Raw genomic sequence first — 19,411 nt, 5'->3', positions numbered from 1 at the left:
CTCACCCTCAAAACTGTTTGTGACATTTTCACCAGCAGTAATGACAGCAGGAGTCAGAGGAATAATAACATGTCCTTCTCTCTTTACACTTGTACCTGTTCATGAACACACTCTCGTGCCCACGCACACACTTTCCACACTAACTCTCGCTCTAACACACACACAGTGAGCCGAAGTCAGATCCAGTTCCTTCCAGAGGCCCAGGACGACCCACAGAGGAGAAGACCTGACATCCGGAAAGCAAAGATGATGCTCGGCTGGGAGCCGGTGGTATGTGTGACACATGACACACGCACACTTTGAAGAGCGAGGTAGTAGTGTCCTTGAGGACTGTCTTTATCATATGAGACTTCCAGAAAACACTTGAGTGTGAAGGGTCAGCACACAGGAAGAAAAATCAACTTCAGGAACGCAGGGAGAGACAGGACAGAGAGACATAGAGACAGTCTATGTGGATTTAGTATTGATTTCTCCTCCATTATTGTTGTTGCGATGTGACAGTTGGTCTTTGTGGTAGACTGTTTGTCCTGCCCTTCCTCCCCTGTGATTGGACAGCTGGGTAGAAAGTGACGGCGTCAAGTGGCTGCAGTGTTTTACCTAAAAGTGAATATTTTTTTAAATAGGGTTAGGATTAGCACCTCATGCTGCTGCTACTTGTAGCAGAGTGTAAATACACAGTTATTACAACATTCTATCCATATTTTTTTTACCTAACTCATATTTAACCAGGTAAGTTCCGTCGAGGTCAATGATCTCTTTTACAAAGGAGACCACATCAGTATGTGACTGTAAATCCCCTTTAGGTGCTCAAAGTCACACTGTAAAACATTCAACTCAGTGGAATTACTCTATCAGATGATTTTTTTTTCGTTTTGGCAAAGATTTGTTTGTTTTTTATTAACAGATACTTTTCCTGTAATAAATATACATTAGTCCATACCCATTGAGTGCACAGTTGCCCATGTACAGTTTCACATGGTGTGTGTTTGAGATACAGGTCATAGGAAATTGCAGATTAAATAGTCAACTGAACCCATTAAGAAGAGCAATGTATTCAGACAGAGTTCTTGTGAATTTGATAGTACGATTGCTTTACTGAAAGTACAGTAGCACCATTGCCAATAGTGGGATAGTTAGTGGGCTAAAACTGTACATTAGTAGTTGAGGTAGCACGTTGAAAGGCAGATAGTTAAAGTGTTTATATGTTGTATTGACTTAAAAGTGGGGCGCACTGGTAGAATGAGTGACGAATGAGTTTCCGTGATTATGTACAGCATACCATACCATGACTTAGTCATACCAAAAGTTAGAAAAACAAACATTGGTCCACAGGGGGAGCCACAGCGATCAGTCACATTTTAGCCATTTTAAGCATTTTTCTGTTGTTATAGTGCCACCCAGTTGCCAATTAGAGTTAAATTTCTCCAGTCACCTTGAGGCGTCCTGTTCTACATATCTACCAAGTTTAGTAAAAATCCATATGGCGGTTAGGCCTAGATAAGAAATTAGCTCTCTAGCGCCCCCATTTTGTTTGATGGGGTCAATAATGGAGGGGTCCCCTCAGATTATGTGTGGTCATATGCCTACAAAGTTGCGTGGTGATGGGTGAAACCCTTGAGATGTTATACACCTTTATGTGATGAGCCACGCCCTCCGCAATATTCATTGCCTTATAGAAGCTCAGTTTTAGTAAGTTTTCCAACTTTTGCCAAGAGGGAACTTTAGATATTGGTCCCTAGATTATGTTCACCGAGTTTCATGCAGATCGGTCAAACTTCCTAGGAAGAGATCGATTTTAAGTGTTTTTCAAAAAAAGTCAAAATGGTGGAAAATCTGTATAACCGGAAGTTTTGGGTTCTTGAGGCAAATTTGTTCCTCATGAGGAGAGGCATCTCTGTGCAAAGTTTCATGTCTCTACAACATACAGGGCATTATATATGCCATTATATAGTAAGATAGAGGATGTACTAAACTAAACCTAAGGGACATTTGGACATACAAACGTGTTAACAAACTCACAAATGGATCAGAAATCATCAAAGCTGAGAAAGAAAAACAAGAAGCTGTTCAGCATCAATTCAGTCGAGGAAATATTGCCTTCGTAACTCCAGCTATTTACTTAGACACAGGAATTATTAACCAACTGTAGGTCTCTCAATATGAGAATTTTACAGTATGATCACATGGAGAGACATAAATAATATTGAATTAATGCTAAAATCAGATTTTTTTGTACATATTTAATGTTTTGAAATTGAGTTTTTATGCAGAAGACGACACATAATCATTATTTTTATTTTTAAGTCCACCATATGTCAATGAAATTCTACACTGACATGTGTATTGATTATTTCATTTATTTATTTTAAGATGAGTCAGGCGCATTAGAATGTGTTTAGTGCATTATTTAAATTGAAGGGTTATAACTTTGATAAACAGGAAGTCTTTAGACAGCGAGTTCACACTTTAGTAAGAATGTTATTAGCTGGGTAAATTAGTAATGTCACAGTACACATTGTTCAACTGTGTTTGGAGAGCAGCCTTCATCAATCATTAAGGCTACATGACTGCCTTATATATTTACAGCCAGTATCTGACATTGGTGGTATTTTCATGTTGTATGTGTTGTGTCTCGTGTGGACAGGTGCCTCTGGAGGAAGGCTTGAACAAAACCATCCAGTACTTCAGCAGGGAGCTGGAGCACCAGGCCAACAACCAGTACATCCCCAAACCTAAAGCTGCCCGCATGAAGAAAGGAAGACCCAGACACAACTGAGGTTTCCCACCACACACACAGGATATTAAGACTCCTCAGAGGACCCTTGAAGAGCAACTCTCTGAAACACACTGTCAAGTAGAGCGCTCTGGGATATGGCGTCTTTTTTTAATTTTTATTTTTATTTTTTTGGAGCAGCAGAGACGACTTTTAAGAGTGTTGTGTTGCCTTGCGTTGGAGCTGCAGCTGCACTGTGGGGTAAGGGCTTTCCACACCAGAGCGTACGTGTTGGATGGACAAACTTGAATCAACAACAGAAATCTGAGGCGAGAAATCTAAAACCCAGCCTACCTTTTTGGTTGTTTTTTTTTTTTTTTTTGGTGAATTTATGCTTTTGCTATTTAAATCGCAGACGTGAGAATCTTGCAAACGGCTCGTACCGTGCATCAGTGCTTCGTGTTTATTTTATCAGTTTCATGGTGTTTTGTCTCCGGAGATGAGCGGCCTGATAATGTTTTTCCACTGGATGTTTTGTCCTCTTATCAGCGGCGTGTCAGTCAGCACCCTGTTGGCTGTTGATGCAGCACGCCGCAGGACTGGGCGAATCTTCTAGAAAGACTGTTACAGCATCATCATGTGTTCTGCTTTGTGAAATCTCATGTCCGGATGTGCGCTATCAATTTCAGATGAAGATGCTATTTTAATAAAATTTGTCCAATATTTTGCGTATGACATAATTAGGGAAGGTGATATTTGTGTGTGTGCATGTGATGCGTGTGTGTGTGTGTGTGTGATGTGTGTGTTGTTTAGTGGAAGTAAAAAAGCAGGGGACTCAGGCAGTAAGAGCCACATCTTTATTTACAATGATCTTGTGATGAGAAAAGAGCCAGACATCAGATTTTAACAGTATTTCATACAAATCAGCTGCCTCAAAACGTTGCTTACAAAATTTGTAAATAGCACGCATGATTGTGTTTGTGCTGTCACTGAACATCACCTCTGCTCTGTAACTAATACGTGAGGATGGTGACAAAGAGTGGGTTATACTAGTTGGTCTAACCAATTAAAACAAAGAAGCCGGAGCAGCTGTGCAGGGTTCCCACGCTCATGTCATTCCTGGGCAAGTTATGAAATTAGAAAAACTGATTTCCAGACCTGAGGAGCTAACCGAAGGTTTTGGAAAAGTTTTGAACATATATTGTTTTGGCAATTGCTTAAAAATGTTCATAATAATCCCAAAATGCAAAATACATTCCTTCTATTACTAATTTAAAACCTAGTGCTGGGCTGTGTCACAGTTGAAACACCACCAGTATCACATGATACATCGTGTCATCGCCAAGCCCCGCCTTTTCAGGGGTAAAGAAGCACATTGTCACATGAGGAGAGAAAGAGGAAAATGCAGAAAAGCTCTGATGAAGGCTCATGATATGCAGAAACATGTCAGCGTAGTTTAATTGCGATGTGAGCCAATTAACCCTTTGAAACCTGGAGCGACATCACGTTTCTTGTGCTGCTTTCAGACTACTTTCGCAAGTATTTAAACCTTTGAACCCTGAGCTAAGTGGTGCAATTTCTTTCCAAAAACAAAAAAAAAAAAGATTTACAAAGTAGAGATATTAATAGAGAAAAAAGAAAAAAATCAAGGGAAACCTATATTTATATTTATTTCTATATTTAAAAATTATGTTACGGAATTATTCTAATTTTTAACTTCTCTTTCCAGGTCATCTCCTTGTTCGTTTCTTTCTAACTTTATTTATTTTTACAACTTTTTTCTTGTTTTTAATTTTGTCTTTTCACTAATTTTCATGCTAATTTTTTGGGTCATTTCTTCTTTCGTTGCTTGTTGCCTTCTTCCTGTGTATTTTTTATTTTATTTTATTTATTTATTTATTTTTTTCAATTATTTTTGTTGGCTTTTTTGCCTTTAATGACAGGACAGAAGGTGAAATGGGGAGACAGAGAGAGAGTGGGGACTGACTTGCAGCAAAGGGCCGCGAGCCAGATTCGAACCCGCGGCCACTGCAGTGAGGCAGTGCCTCTGTACATGGGGCGCCGGCACTATCCACTACGCTACTGATGCCCTGCTTCCCGTGTATTCAAAAGAAATCAAGCCAACTCTCTCAGGTTTCAAAGGGTTAAACAAATGAAATGTGACTATTTTGTCCTCCTTCACTTGGGAATTTGGGATGTGTTACCTCTTCGCATTTTTTGGAGTATGCGCACTTGGATTTGGGCTCAACACTCCGCTTACTGAGAACGCCACTGTTGAAGTGCTGCCTCCTTTTTTTTTTAAACAGTCGCGAAACAATTAGACTCGTCTGTAAAATATTCATTTAACAAGAAATAAATGCTTACAAACTGTCACATGTCAAATTGCACTGACATCTGGGATTTTTAGTTTCTCTCCTCCAAAAAAGGGGCGTGGCCTTGATGCTTTGCGAATTACCTATTTTGGGCATATGTTGGTAGTTGGCGGCTGGAATGTCTAACGAGCTTGTAAAGATAGCAAATGCTAGCAGTTTGCAAATGCCTGGGAAAAGCATATTTAATAACTTGTGGCTGTATCTCTAACTACTTTCATAAAGTCATGGATATTGGGAAAAATATTATGGATGTTATTAAAATGAATTGGTAACAATATGTGGGAACCCTGACTGAGGAGTACTTGGATACTGGCAGCTGCACGTCAGGTGTAAAACCAACAGACTGTCACAGTTAATAGTAATCATAGTTGACATTAGCTCCGTGTCTGTAAGCACTGGGGTCACGTGGGCCGATGGGGGCATTCTCATCATAGTGGTGTTGACGCCCTTGGTCATTGGCGCGAGCCTGGTCCATCCAGTATGACAGGTCAGTCTCCAGCCTCTGGTGAGGAAAACACACGGCGCAGACGTGACTCGTTTGGAAACTCAACAAATCTCAAGCTAATAGACACAGAGGCAGCTGATAAGGTGTCCGCTGAGTCTGTCAGCGGGCACAGCTGCGGCAAATAGACATGCATGAAAGGCAAACATTGAAAAGGCCAATGCTTTCACAGCTTTGGCCTTTTAAGAAAGCAACAGCAAATGGCACACACACACACATATGAGGTGTCGTGACTGGAGCTGCGTGAGAGTCACTGCTATACTCGCTGAAACGAAAATGCTGTCAGCTGCCAGAGACGCTGGCAGTGGGGGTAATTCTGTGCACTCTGCTCCCTCCAGTCCTCGCTGTCCCTGGTGAATTAAGACTGAAACTGGCTCTGCAAATGGGATTATACTTGTGTGGGAGAGAGTGAATTCATGTATGCAATGTATTTAGTTCCACGTTTGTATTTATTCACTCAGTCAGACAGCAGCATTGTGAGGATAACTGTGCCTTATGTAAAGATTATCTATCAGACATCAGACTACAGTTTACACCAGCTTTGTCACTCCACAGATCTGACATATATAAAGATCCAGATTACACACATTTTTAATGTCCGCTTGTCTGTTTTTGGGTTTTCATTTCATTTCTTTTGCATGGTTTATTCTTTTAGCCCTGTTTACACCCCACCTAAAACTTAAACTCTAGAGAACAAACGTGTCTCTTTGTTTGCGTTGGTGTGGTTTGATCATATTTGATTGACAACAACACAAACAACCCCACTAGTGTCAACAAATCTAGATTCAAATATGGCTAAATCCCAGCTGGTGCACTTCAAAATGCGACAAGATTTTTCCAGCTGAGCCTCGCTGTGAACAAGTGAGAGGAGCACATTGTCTGAGCCCCACTTTATTTATTTATTTATTTATTTAACCAGAAAAACCTCTTGAGATTAAAAACAGGCAGCAACATAAGTTACAGACAGACAACAGAACAAAAATACAGAACAAAAATGTACAGCTCTAAAACAAGCAATATAAAACACAAAATAAGATTACTACAAAGAAAAGCCAAAACGTATGTTAATATAAACTAGAAATGAACCATAAAAACACAAAAACAGCAACTACACATGATGACAAAGACCAGCTGAGACACACTGTGACATTGGCATATAGAAGATTGTGTACAAAAATCCTGCAACAGTTCTTCGAAACAGCCGAGAGCCAAACCAAAAGTGCAATTTCAAGTCCTTATGCAGAAGATTCCACATATGAGTCACTTCATTGCGTCAGTTAACTATGCTAAATAACACAGCATCGCAGATTTAAAAAAAAAAAAAAAAAAGATTGTTTGTAAAAAGTTGGGGCCATCTCAGTTTTGATTTGTAGCACGTTACGCCTGTCCCCAGTGACAAGTGTCAGACATCACTCTAACTTCATGTCACCAGCTTCTTGTAGCCTGTTGCTGTGTCGCTCATAGTGTGAACACAGCATGAGTCTACAAATATAACACACCAGAGGGACTATGGTTTATACTGAAAGAAGATTAAAAGAAATAGAAAGTGAAATATTTTGTCTGTACGTTCATTAATAGGACATGTATTGCTTGATAGATACAGATAGTTCTGAAAAATTTAGCTTTTTACTTAAGGATTAGATTCGTGATTATCAAATTTCGTCACAATAATAAGCAAATTAATCAGATAAAACTGAACACAGATTCCTGTGAAAGTTATATAAAGTGATGGGAGATGTGATCAGCAATAAATTATTGTTGCTTTGGCCCTTATTAATTTTTAAACTGTCATGCAATGTTGCACTTCTATCACCAAATAACTCCAGAGGCAAAAATATTACAAACTGGATATATGGTCCAACAAAAGAAACAAGGTGCATTATGGGAAGTGTAGGATCCAGGGTATTTAGAGCTTGGCAACAAGTCTGAAACTTGGCCTCTGCTGCTTCCATTTAGATTTCTTAGTTTTTATATCTGTCTTGTGTCAGAAAACAGCTGACTGTTACAAACATATTGGTAGCACGTATTCTTGGTTCATGATATAGAAACAGGCGAAAGACATTTTGTGTTTCTGCTCTGTGTGTTCTTTTGTTCCTCAAAACCCAATGTAAAGAGTAATTTCTCACAACGTGATAAATCTGTGTCACATTTGTGCCACGTTTGCTTTGCAGAATCCCTAAGATGTTGACAGCTCCTCTGGAGATTGATTTCTGTTTTTATGGTGTGTGTGTGTGCATACGTGTGTGTGTAAGACTTTAGGAGTGCAGAGAAAACCTGAGTGATCCTTGAACAAACACAAACCCACCTGCTCATCGAATCCCATGTACATAAACTGCATGATCCACTGCTGCACGTCCGGTTTGCTGCGATCCCAGAGGTTCCTCTTGGTTCTGCTCAGTTTTGCCAGGAACTCTTGAGCCTTGGAAGACGGGACGGCAACAGAGGACTTTGAGGGGGCAGTACCAGCTCCTGCCACTGGATGGGAGCACAATCGGGCAAAGGGATGAGAAGGCATTTACCAAAGCTGCTCTCAGGTATAATCACACTGTTTAAGTGAAGTGTTACCATCTCTTTTCCTCAAGATCTTGTGCAAGCTGCTTTCACTGGATGCATCTGTTAAGGAGAGTGGACAGAGAGCTGCAGTGTGAGTGTCAGGTAAGTTAGACCCTTGAAAATAGTAGAATACAACTGAATTAAATGTCATTAATTTCTAAACAGCCACTGTGTTTATATTTAATGGACAATCTTTAAGCCCAACTCTGTACTTGTATAAGGTGTTTAAAGGTCCAGTGTGTAGGATTTAGGGGGATGTATTGGCAGAAATGGAATATAATATAATAAGTATGTTTTCTTTAGTGTATAATCACCTGAAAAGAAGAACCGTTTTGTTTTCGTTACCTTAGAATGAGCTGTTTATATCTACATAGGAAGCAGGTCCTCCTCTATGGAGATACCATGTTGCACCACCATGTTTCTACAGTAGCCCAGAATGGACAAACCAAACACTGGCTCTAGATAGGGCCATTCACTTTTTGGCATCGGTCACCGTAGTTCAAAGCCCCTTCACTACAAAAGCGTTGGAAAAACTGTAGACTAAAAATAATGTATGTAGCTATTGTAGCTACTGTAAATTCTGCCACTCAACCTATTTATAATTATATCTTGCTTTTATTTTTTACTGCTTACAACCAGTCACAGGGGTGCAATGAGTACTGTTAAACTGTGCAATATCTATACTCCCTCCATCAATAATGTACAGTAAAATCAGCCAGTCTGTCTCTTTATTATATTCTGCTTCTTTTTGATGCTTCCTTATATGTCCCCTTGTGTTTTTATACAGTTTGCTCATTATATTGCTCTTTGTTCTTGTACCCTTTACTTATTTTACATACTTAAATATTGCCTACTGATGCTTCCTGTTTGTACTCTCCCTCTGCTGCTGTAATGTTGTAGATTTCCCCGCTGTGGGACGAATAAAGGATTATCTTATCATATCTTATCATACTGTGAAGGCACCCATTGGTTTGGGACTCCTGTTTTGAAGTCTCGAGTTTGGCATTTCAGCCATCACCGTCTTGTTTTTGTGAAGCCAGGATTGACCATGTTTAGACGAGAGGCTGTTTATTTCTGCTGTAAAGTTGGGCATATTATCATGTCTGTGGGGATTCACTGGCTTCTGGAGCCGGCCTCAAGTGGCCGTTGAAAGAACTGCAGTTTTTGGCACTTTCTAGTGTCCGTCTTTTTTTAGCCTTGGAGGTTACTGCTTGGGAAAAGCACAGTTTTTTTTAATGTGAAACTATTCATTGTTTCTATCGGTTTAAATTACTGGGTTCATTTGTTTTGGAGAGGAAAAGACCTCTGTAGTAAAAACCTCCTGAACGTTTGGATTTTAATTATCAGAGACAAAAGGTGGGTACACATTAGCAGGTGCTGGGCTAGCAGCCCGTCTCTGACATGTCACACAGCGTTGGAGGAATACTGATTTGTAATGTGAAACTGCTTTATTCAGAGTTTTTACCGGTTTTGATCACCTGGTCCGTTTGTTTTGGAGAAGAACAGACCTCTGCGGATAATTTGGCTCCTGGTAAAAACCTCCTAAAGGAATCCTAACCAGGAGAAGTTTAGACTAGCTGCAATTTGCAATTCTTACCACTAGATGCCACTAAATCTGCCACACTGTTCCTTTAAGTCCTCTCATATATAGATAGTTTGTCAAACCTTGAGCTTCATTCTTTAAAAAAAACTGCATTACAGGTTCTGATTATTCTGCTTGTACTGCTGCTAATTTTCTAATTAGCCTCAGGAGTTTTAGACTTTCAGTTTTCATTAAAGCTGCAAACATCTTTGGCATTCAGTGTGGTTAAAGCAGAAGTTGCCAACAAACATCCAGTAACACTAGCTATTGGCCAATTTGCATGTAAATATAATTACAGCCACTTCCCTCATGCTGCTCTGCTCTCCCACCGGAACACTGGAGCTACACTGTGTGCAGTGAATGTTCATGTAGACAAAGAGCACTAATGAGTTGTGCATCTTTGCACACAGCCGGGTCAGTCAAATAACCTTCACAATACTTGTAGTTTTGTGGCAATTTACTGTTCTCCCAGAGCACAAATGTCTCACTACATCTGGACCACATTTCCTTTAGTGTTAGACAGTTTAATTCTCTTTTTCTGAAAAACTAAAACATGGATCTGAGGTTATTCTAAGCTTACCTTACCTTACACTCTAAGAATATGCACAGAAAGCAATCCATTTTTCATGTGGGCTTTGTCTTGGCTTATGCACTAAACTTTTGCACTGTAGGGTACAGCTGGAAAAAATGGCTTCCATCTGGTTTTTCTCCAGTATGTGTTTCAACTGAGCTATGAATAACAATATCCCTGCAAAATTCTTGCCATTTTTCAGTCTGTCCAAGACATGTACAGTACGAATCATTCCTCCGAGAGCTTTTCTCCGACACTCATCATTAGAAAGCAGTGAACTCCTTGACTCCATCTGTAACACTGCATTTATCAGCTCCTCATGTGTGTTGCATGCATTTTAATATATGTTGGCGGTGTTGGAGGGTTAGTCATTTGAGATAAAAATATCTCAACATATGTTGGTTGGATTACCATGTAATTTTGTACAGATGTTCATGGCCCCCGGATGATATTTCCTACTGACGACTGATCCCCCGACTTTTCATCTACAGTGTCGTGATGAGGTTGACATTTTTGGCTTTGCGTGGAATGTTTCAACAAGTATTAGATAAATTGCTGTGAAATTTTGTGCAGACATTCATGCCCCCCAAAGGACGCGTTGTTCCTGTGGGATCCAGCAACATGAAGCCCCTGAGCTTGTCTGAAAAGGACTAAATGCACATACCTGCTATTTTTAAATATCCCAGTGAGAGAGACTCTCACTGCAGCCTGTTTTATTTTGTTCGGCATGCAACCCCATTCTGTGGACAGTAAACAAGGTGCAGACTGATAAAGGAGGAAATACAGTGAGTGCTGGACGGAGCAGTGAGTGACCACAAGCCTGCCCACATTTAAGAGTACTGTTTGCGGTGTTAACGCTAGGGTCTAGGTACCATGTCTGAAGGGTTACTTTTGGTTCCAAAGGTACCATACCGAAAGCGTTTGGTGGAAACAGGGCCTTAGTCTTGTTAAAATATTTCCGTAAGTAGTAATGTCGTCTTCTGAAAACATCTGTTCAAAAATTAAAAAAGGAAGGGGACTTGATGCATTTTGATTTTAAGGCCTCTTTCTGGTTGCAGTAACATTTTGTTATTCATTGTCACCAGAGGACATAAAGATGTAAAGTAGAATATCTCCTGCCCCACTGTGTCACTGTATTGACACTGCTATGTTATATAAGCAGTGGTCCTAAAGTAGAGCCCTGAGGCACACCACAAGGGATTGATTATCAGGACTAGATAAGAAAAAATTCCTGAAATAATTGAGTGCAGTGCAACTCTGCAGCTAAAGGGATAGACTTTGGGTTTACTACAGAAGTTAATGTTAAATTAAGTTAATGTTGTTGAGAACAAAATGATTCAAGCTATTTTCCATCTGAGGGAGTGTAACCTCGGCTGTCTAAAGAGTGACTGGAGAGAAAGAAGCACGAGTGTTTACTCATTAAAGATCCATTCTGATGTTTTGCATGTCTTATCCCGTTTCTACGTGATGTACTTTCCATGACAGCCACTTTCCAAAGCATGGCATATTTGTCTTTTGTAGATTTTTTTGATGAGTTTGTCTCACAGAATTGTGCTCTAACTTTTAAATTCCAAGCAAGCAGAGACTTGAAATGCACCTGGAATCATTCTGATAACGTAATCCTGCAATCATTTTTTTAATATCATACTGTCTGGCTGTATTTATTTTTCCTATAAGTATGAGGTTACAACATGACAGGGCATGTGTTGTGATTAAATCTACACTTTAGCTGCATTATCACATAGCAACAGAGTGATTCAGGCAATATTAGAAGCAGATGCAGTGTTCACTGTGATGGATTTTCCATCTCAACTAAGTTTCAAGTCTCTATAGGTGGAGTTTCCCACCAAATTTAAATTAATATTAATAAAAATGGAACATCTACATGATGGGCAACGGAAATGTAGATTTCACTGACTGAAAGTGAAACATAAAACTATTGCTGTGGCCTTTAGAGCCTGCTCTTTATTAGCGAGTCCATAGTTTACTGTATTTTCAGTTTCCTTATCAAAGTTACTGTAGTAAGTGTGGCTGCTTTTCTAAGAGCAAACGTTCCCTTAAATGATACCTCTCACACTCTGACATGCAGCTGCTGTTCTTTTTAACTGCTAGTGTTTAAGGAGCTACCACAACAGTACAAGGCCAGATGGTGAAGGTAGTCTGTCCTTCATCATCTGTCTCTGTGCTGTTGTGTTTGTGTAGATGAAAAACCTTTAAATGCAAAGCAGAAGAAAAGAACAAGATTGAGCTCACCTCTCAGTGCAAAGAGTGTCAACAACACAGCCAGCCCCATTATCCTCAAGTAGAGCTGCTGGGATGCCATCTTGAAGCCTTTTAGTCTTTACAGAGCTGCTTTAAAGCAACAACTGTGCATAAAACTGCTGCACGACCAGAGGGAAGAGTGGGCGGCAACCCAGACTTTCCAAGTGGAAACTGGCCTATGGGGGTGGAATGTCATTTACCTCCTTGCCTACAGAAACAAGCCTGCAACTGGGAGATTTTCCGCTCTTAAATGAATTTTCATGTGTGTCCCAGGTACTTTTCCATCTCCCGTGTATACAGTGCACACGGAGCAGTGAGAGGGAGGAAAAAGCTAAGTTCCAGTGTACCTGGATGTGGTTTGTTGTGCAGGTATGATCTGTGAAAAGATATTCTGGATTTGGAGGGATTACAATTTGTAATTTCTCAAGCAAGGAGCTGCAGTGCTACAAAAAATACTGTATTGTTTTCAGAGGGGAATTTGTGGGGAGCAAATGTAAAGCCTGAGCCAAGCAGCAACCTCAGGGGCTGGAAAATGAAGCCAAAGCGGGGGTGCCAGAAACTGCAGTTCCTCTACATGTCCACTTGAGGCTGCGTCCAGCAGTGAGTCAATCCCCACAGACCCCCATCGTAAAATGCCTAACTTTAAAGCAGAAATAAACATGTTTACAGCCTGGTACAAAAAACAGATTTGGTCTCTATAGCTAATTTTCCGCTTCAGGACAACAGTGTGGGGGATGAATTTGTATACAGCTCACTTGTTTACATTTTATTAAGGCCTAAATGTATGCATAATTAGGGTGTGGCTGCTTTGAGTGACAGGTGGGTGCAGTCCGCTGACAAGTCATTACCACAGAGACAATGTTGGGGTATTGTTATTAGATAGCATGCATTGTGTAACCCCAGATTTACACAGTATAGGCGTAGCCGAAGTAAAGTGTAAGTAAATTGAAACACTTTGTTCGTCTTAAGTCTTGTTCAGAATTTGGTTGCACTGAAAGGCCCTCTCAGGAGTTGGATGCTCAGTTTTCCTGGTAAGTATGTATTGTTTCAATAGTTTTAGGTCCGTTAATTGCTGGTGATAATTATCATTAGCATTATCAGTTTACCATAGCTGTAAATGCACTGTGCTAACCAAGCTAGCAGGTAGCTTAAAGTCCCTGACACACCAAGCCGACCGTCGGCCATCGGTCAATTTCTAGTCTTTGCAGTTTGTCCTGCATCGCTGGACCTCATCAGCTCCTGTCAATTTTTTTTTTCAGCCAATTCAGCATGTTAAGACAGCAGAGCCTGACGGTGAATGAAATCACTCTGATTGGCCATTCAGTTCAGTACACGAGAAGAGATACAGAAGTGAGGAAAGTAAACAACTGGCTAGAGTCAAGAGGGAAGAAGATTAAGATAAACTTGTTATAGAAGATAAGATTATTTCACTTTAGCCACTGAGCTCTTTCATGGAAATTTTTTGTGATTGTTTGTGTGGCTGTTAACAGCAAATAGCTTTGTTCTTTCAACATTGGTTTGTGTCTTTGGTGTGCTAATATGCTAACTAACTGGTGTCAAGAAGGTCTTCCAGTTTCCCTTTATTAATTACGAATACAGACTGTGGAGATATAATGCCTCTCACGCAGGTGCAGAAATACATGCTGGTTGGCCGTTGGCTGCAGTCTTTGTGATGTGTTCGTGTGCAACTTTATGGCTGAGACACAGGCAGTTGGCTTTCGTCACCACTAGTTCTTTGAGGTTGGTTTGGTATGTCTGGGCCTTTAGGGTTATCTCCACCGTCTTGTCCAAATATGGTCACTTTTTGCTCCAAAAATCCAAGATGGTGACGGCCAACATGCCAAACTCGAGACTTAAAAGGGAGTCCACAAACCAATGGATGATGTCACAGTGGCTACATCCATTTTTTTATAGTCTATGCCTTTAGCCCAGGGAGATAAAACTGTTATCCACCTCCCCCACTGCCTCAGTTCAACTTAGGCACTGTGCAGTTTATCCTCCCTCGATTTTTTGTTCATCTTTACAGCTCTTCTCAGATAGTTGTGTGTTTGCTACAAAGATGGCGCCCTTTCACTTTAATGAAAATTGCTCTTCGGGCATTAGACATATAATGAACTGGATACAGTATGAAAAACATGATGAAAATGTACTCTGCAAAATATTGTGGGAGACATCTTTTGTCATTTCTGTTTTAAGGTCTGTATGTCTCCTTTGTAATGACAAATTGTTATAACTTAAAGGTTCAGTGTGTAGGATTTAGGGGGAGTTATTGGCAGAAGTGGAATATAATATAATATGTATGATTTCTTTAGTGTATATTAGGGATGCACCGAATATTGCAAAAAAAAAAAACATTCGGTATTCGGTGGAAAAGCAAGGCCGAATAATAGCGGCGTGTTTTGGTAATGCAATCAAACAGCATGCCGTGACGGGCGGAGTAGAATGTCGGCAGTGTGGCGATCCGTCCGTCACTGCACTCGCATTTGCGACTAAAAATAGTTTTGAGCGAGCAAAATAGGCTTAAATCATTCAGCACGCTGTGCGAGTAGCCTACAGATTTCAACCAGCAGCAGAAACGAAAAGCGAATCCAACTGGTTGTGGGTTGAACAGGGGTCACAGACACAGACAATAATGTATTCCTGTCAAATACGGCGGCCGGCGGCTTACCGGCGACGGAGGAGTCGGCTCCAATAATTTCCTCTTCTTGGCGTCATGACTGCCCAGAAGTACCTGAACAGCTGAGCCGTGACAGCACACAGGTATGTGACGTGTCAGAGGAGAAACGGGCCGATCCACACAGGTATGTGACGTGTCAGAGGAGAAACGGGCCGATCACATTACTCTTTGTGGCAGTAACGGTCCACAAACCTCNTGGTATCGTACAGTGGGTCCCAATTTTGGTACCGTGACAACACTAATCTGGAGGGGGTTCATCTGCAAAAACTAATGAAAAACTAAACAACGATTTTTGATATTCGGTATTCGGCCAAGCATTTAATATTATTCAGCTTCGGCTTCGGCCACAAATTTTCATTTCGGTGCATCCCTAGTGTATATCCATCCATCCATCCATTTTCATCTGCTCATCCGGGGCTGGGTCATGAGGGCAGCAGGCTGAGCAAAGTTCTCCATATGTCCCTCTCCCCAGCAACACTGTCCAGCTCCCCCTGGGGGATCCCAAGGCGTTCCCAGGCCAGATAAAATATGTAATCCCTCCAGCATGTTCTGGGTCTGCCCCCGGGGTCTCCTACCAGTGGGACGTGCCTGGAACACCTCTAGTAGGAGATGTGCGGGAGGCATCCTAATCAGATGCTTGAACCACCTCAACTGGCCACCTCACTGCCTGAAAATAAGAATTGTTGTTTCCTTAGAATGAGCCGTTTATATCTGCGTACTGAGTGGATCCTCTTCCACAGAGTCTGACGTGTTCACTGCCATGTTTCTAGCCTAGAATGGACAAACCAAACACTGGCTCTAGACAGGGCCATTCACAGTCTCACGTCGGCTGCCATAGTTAGTTTTGACACAAGCAGCATTTATTCAGCGTTTTTACCTGTTTAAATTTCCAGGTCCATTTGTTTTGGACAGGAAGAGACCTCTGTGTGTACTCCAGCACACGGTAAAACCTCCTGAACATCTGGATCTAAAGTTATCAGAGAAAAAAGCTGAGTACTGAAGCAGGTGCTGGGTGAGTGGTCAGTCTGCGACAAGCTCAACAGTGTTGGAGAAACACTGATTTGTACCATGAAACTGCTTTGTTGTGTTTTTTAAAATCACCATGTCTGTTTGTTGTAGAGAGGTAGAGACCTCTGTGGATAGTTTAACTCCTGGATAAACTTCCTGAACAATGAACACTGAAGGAAATCTAAGCGGGAGTTCACACTAGCCATATGGGAGAAGTTTCATCTGGTTGCAATCTGCAATCCTCAACGCCAAAAGCCTTTAAATCCAACACACTGTTCCTTTAACTCTTTAGTGTTTTCTGCACATTTAGTTGAGTGCTTTGCCGATAACAATTTCCACCACACGTTAGCTAACATAAGCAGCTGGTTGTACCACGCCAAGTAAGGCTGTAGCTGCAGAACCACTTATGAATTCACATTTGAGAAGTTTGTTAAATTGTTCGTGAAAAGTTACTTAATCTCACTTTAACGACTGCTGGCTGGAGTCACTGTTCATCAGTACAGAGCAGCTGTACATACAGTAATCGCAGCCTTTCTGATGCTAGATTGAATGATAAACTCACTTTATAGAGGTTTCATTCAGAAATCCTCCCTCGACTGGACTTGAACTTGTAATACGATCGATGTGTGTGTGAGAGAGGGAAAGCATTTGGCTGTGAACTACAAACAGTCTCTCACAGGCTGAGCTGGAATGCAGGAAACCCAGAAGCTGGCGGACGATCGCACTGCTTTCATGATGGGTTTGGAGAGAAGGTGAAGTGAGCAACGAAACAAAAGACAGAAAGAGGGTTGAGGTGAAAGGCAAAAGAATACAGATAAATAAGCTTGTGTACTTTTTCTTTTCTTTATTTTATTGATCAGGCTCTGACAACAGTGGCTGTGTCCTCTTTATGAACTCTGCATTCCTCCGGCTTTCACACAGGAGCAGGATTCAGCTGCACGCTCTCACTGGGCATTAAAGAGAAAAGGTCAGCTCATTCTGAAGTGGATTGAACCTGAGAAATCTTGAGTCATGGCTGGTGTGCTGCAAAGCTCCGTGAAAGGCACGAGCCTCAGCGCTAAGCACAGACATGCCTATAGATATGATTTCCCTTGTGTTTTTATTCATTGAAAGGGAGCAGGCTGAGATCTTGACTCCTACTTAGCGAGTCTTATCGAAGGCTCGCTGCCCTCAGGCGCATATTTTCCTTGCAGATGAGGAGCAGAAACATTAAAGGGAAAACAGATGTCTGTGGATTTATGAGCAAAATTTGAGATTCAGAAATCTTTGCTTGAAAGCCTAAAAACATCATGAGTCATCTGACTTCCTGTTCGATCTCTTCCATCCAAATGTACAGTACCACACAGTGAGCTGAGAAGAAGTGCAAAACCCCAGCATATACGATGACTCAGATCGGGTGCAAAGCTTCTTTTTGTTTGTCCACTAAACCGTGAAATGAACATGTCTGTGTCAGAGCATTCTGGGACTAAGATAAAGCAGAATAAGGTAATCCTCTCAGATATGTCAACGTGTTTGTGTGTTTGTTGCAGAAACTGAAACACCCTGAGATCAGAAATATACATTGAGCTTCCAAAACACATTTTCCTCCTTTCATTCCATAACTTTCTAAATCTTCCATTTTTGTTGGAACCAGAGTTGGATTAATTTTACAGTCTGACACTTTTATTCATCTTTTACATCCCAGAAGCCCCTCAAAGTTCACACAAATCCCAAACTCAAAGTCAGACTACAGTCAAAGTCTTTTATTACCTAAAGCTGTGCAGATGTGAATTTTTCAAGTTTAATTTTCCATTTAACCCGAGCTTCAGGATGGGTGCCCTACTACAAAAATATTTACTATGAATATGAATTATGAGCTCATACAGTTACTGAATCTTGTGTGGGAAATTTAGCTATCCCCGCCCCTTCACTCACATGCGAACACCAGACACACACACACACACACACACACACACAGTTCTGTCAACTCAGTGACTTTCTTGCTAGACATAAGCCCTGTTTTCACTAAGCACTATGGTATAGTTCATTTCGGCACGCAAGTTGTGGATGGTACCAATGGAACTGTTCTGTACCGTCCCCATTTTTGGTCCCCCCTCTGTTGGGGTACCTAGCACACAGATCTGGTACTAAAAGGTGGAGCTGNCATGTAACCACTGTTCATACCGTGGAGAGTTTTATTAGTAACTGTAACTATAAAATGAAAGGATGTTTTGCTGCCTCTCACAGCAGCTGGAGTCTGAGAAAGAATAACTTAATTCACTGGGCCGACTGCCGCCGACTTTTAAGGTGGAACGTTTACTTATGATATTACTCAATGCATGAGCTGACGACATGAATCCATCAACACACCTTAAATTTCACTGTGACAATTTTGATCATTACTTTAGTTTTTATATGACATATGCTTTCTTGCCAGACTTTGAGACATTCCAGACCCATTTTGTTACCTGCTGCTCAGAGTAAACGGTAGACAGTAAAATGTATGTAGCATCCATGACATCATTGTTTTGCGGACTCCCATTTTGAACCGTCAAGTTTGGAATTTTGGCTGTTGCCATCTTGGAGTTTTGGAGCCAGAATTGACCCCTTGCTAAGTCTCACCCTGGACACAGACTGGCCAATCATAACGTAGCATCAGGCCGGCTCAGACCAGGGTCTGACAACAACACAGCTGTGCTCCATTGACTCTAATGCAGTCGTTTCAGATTTCCTTCATTTACAGGCTGGTTTTGTGGATTTGGAGCTAAATGTTGTGCCTGGGGCACGTCGTGTATTAATGATACTCGTTACTAGCCTGGAAATCCAGACCCGAATCTAGAAAGATTTAGGGTCTGGCTATGAGTAATGCAAATGGCCCAACTCGAGGGGCGGCACCAAGCATGCATTTGAAAATATCACTGCGCGCAATTGGATAACACTACAACCAATCAGAACAATACACAGGGTGACGTATCCAGAGCGCTACCAGCAGAGCTAACTGGTAGTTTACACTCTTGCCGTATCCGGTCGGCAAAACAGCAAAAACGTCCTTCTTGCAAAGGAAAGATTCGAGCGCCGTCTTCTGTTCCTCTTTTAGAGAAAAAGCCAAGTCTAACTCAACAACTGGTGTTCATCTGTAGCCATTTTGCAATGTTTACTGACTGATTCCCATCTTGCAATGTTTACTGACTG

At 41.2% G+C, this 19,411-nt stretch overlaps 2 protein-coding genes across 2 annotated transcripts in view; one reads left to right on the top strand and one right to left on the bottom strand.

Moving 5' to 3' along the window:
• uxs1 (UDP-glucuronate decarboxylase 1) overlaps positions 1 to 3,449 on the top strand; it is a 61,096-nt gene extending 57,647 nt beyond the window's left edge. The window contains exons 14-15 of the mRNA XM_050048493.1: positions 167 to 270; positions 2,645 to 3,449. Coding sequence (XP_049904450.1) covers positions 167 to 270; positions 2,645 to 2,776 — 236 coding nt within the window. The 3' untranslated portion in view covers positions 2,777 to 3,449. The remainder of the gene's footprint in view (positions 1 to 166; positions 271 to 2,644) is intronic.
• Positions 3,450 to 4,288: 839 nt separating this feature from the next.
• On the bottom strand, positions 4,289 to 12,694 carry ecrg4a (ECRG4 augurin precursor a). Its single transcript, XM_050048508.1, has 4 exons — positions 12,547 to 12,694; positions 8,153 to 8,200; positions 7,893 to 8,062; positions 4,289 to 5,587 (listed from the first exon to the last, which is right to left on the bottom strand). Exons 1-4 carry the CDS (start codon positions 12,614 to 12,616, stop codon positions 5,438 to 5,440), a joined length of 438 nt encoding a protein of 145 aa, XP_049904465.1. The 5' UTR covers positions 12,617 to 12,694; the 3' UTR covers positions 4,289 to 5,437.
• Between the last annotated feature and the right edge of the window lie 6,717 nt (positions 12,695 to 19,411).

Source organism: Epinephelus moara, chromosome 7 (assembly GCF_006386435.1).
Source record: "Epinephelus moara isolate mb chromosome 7, YSFRI_EMoa_1.0, whole genome shotgun sequence".
Classification (NCBI taxonomy): domain Eukaryota; kingdom Metazoa; phylum Chordata; class Actinopteri; order Perciformes; family Serranidae; genus Epinephelus; species Epinephelus moara.
This window is presented reverse-complemented; position numbering and strand designations above follow the sequence as displayed.

What these genes read in the sequence shown, in the direction of transcription:
- ecrg4a (XM_050048508.1), bottom strand. Translation starts at nt 12,616, where the DNA reads ATGGCATCCCAGCAGCTCTACTTGAGGATAATGGGGCTGGCTGTGTTG. An exon ending in GACACTCTTTGCACTGAGAG is followed by an intron (nt 8,201 to 12,546) that starts GTGAGCTCAATC and finishes TCTCCTTAACAG; the next exon opens with ATGCATCCAGTGAAAGCAGC. An exon ending in GATCTTGAGGAAAAGAGATG is followed by an intron (nt 8,063 to 8,152) that starts GTAACACTTCAC and finishes GCTCCCATCCAG; the next exon opens with TGGCAGGAGCTGGTACTGCC.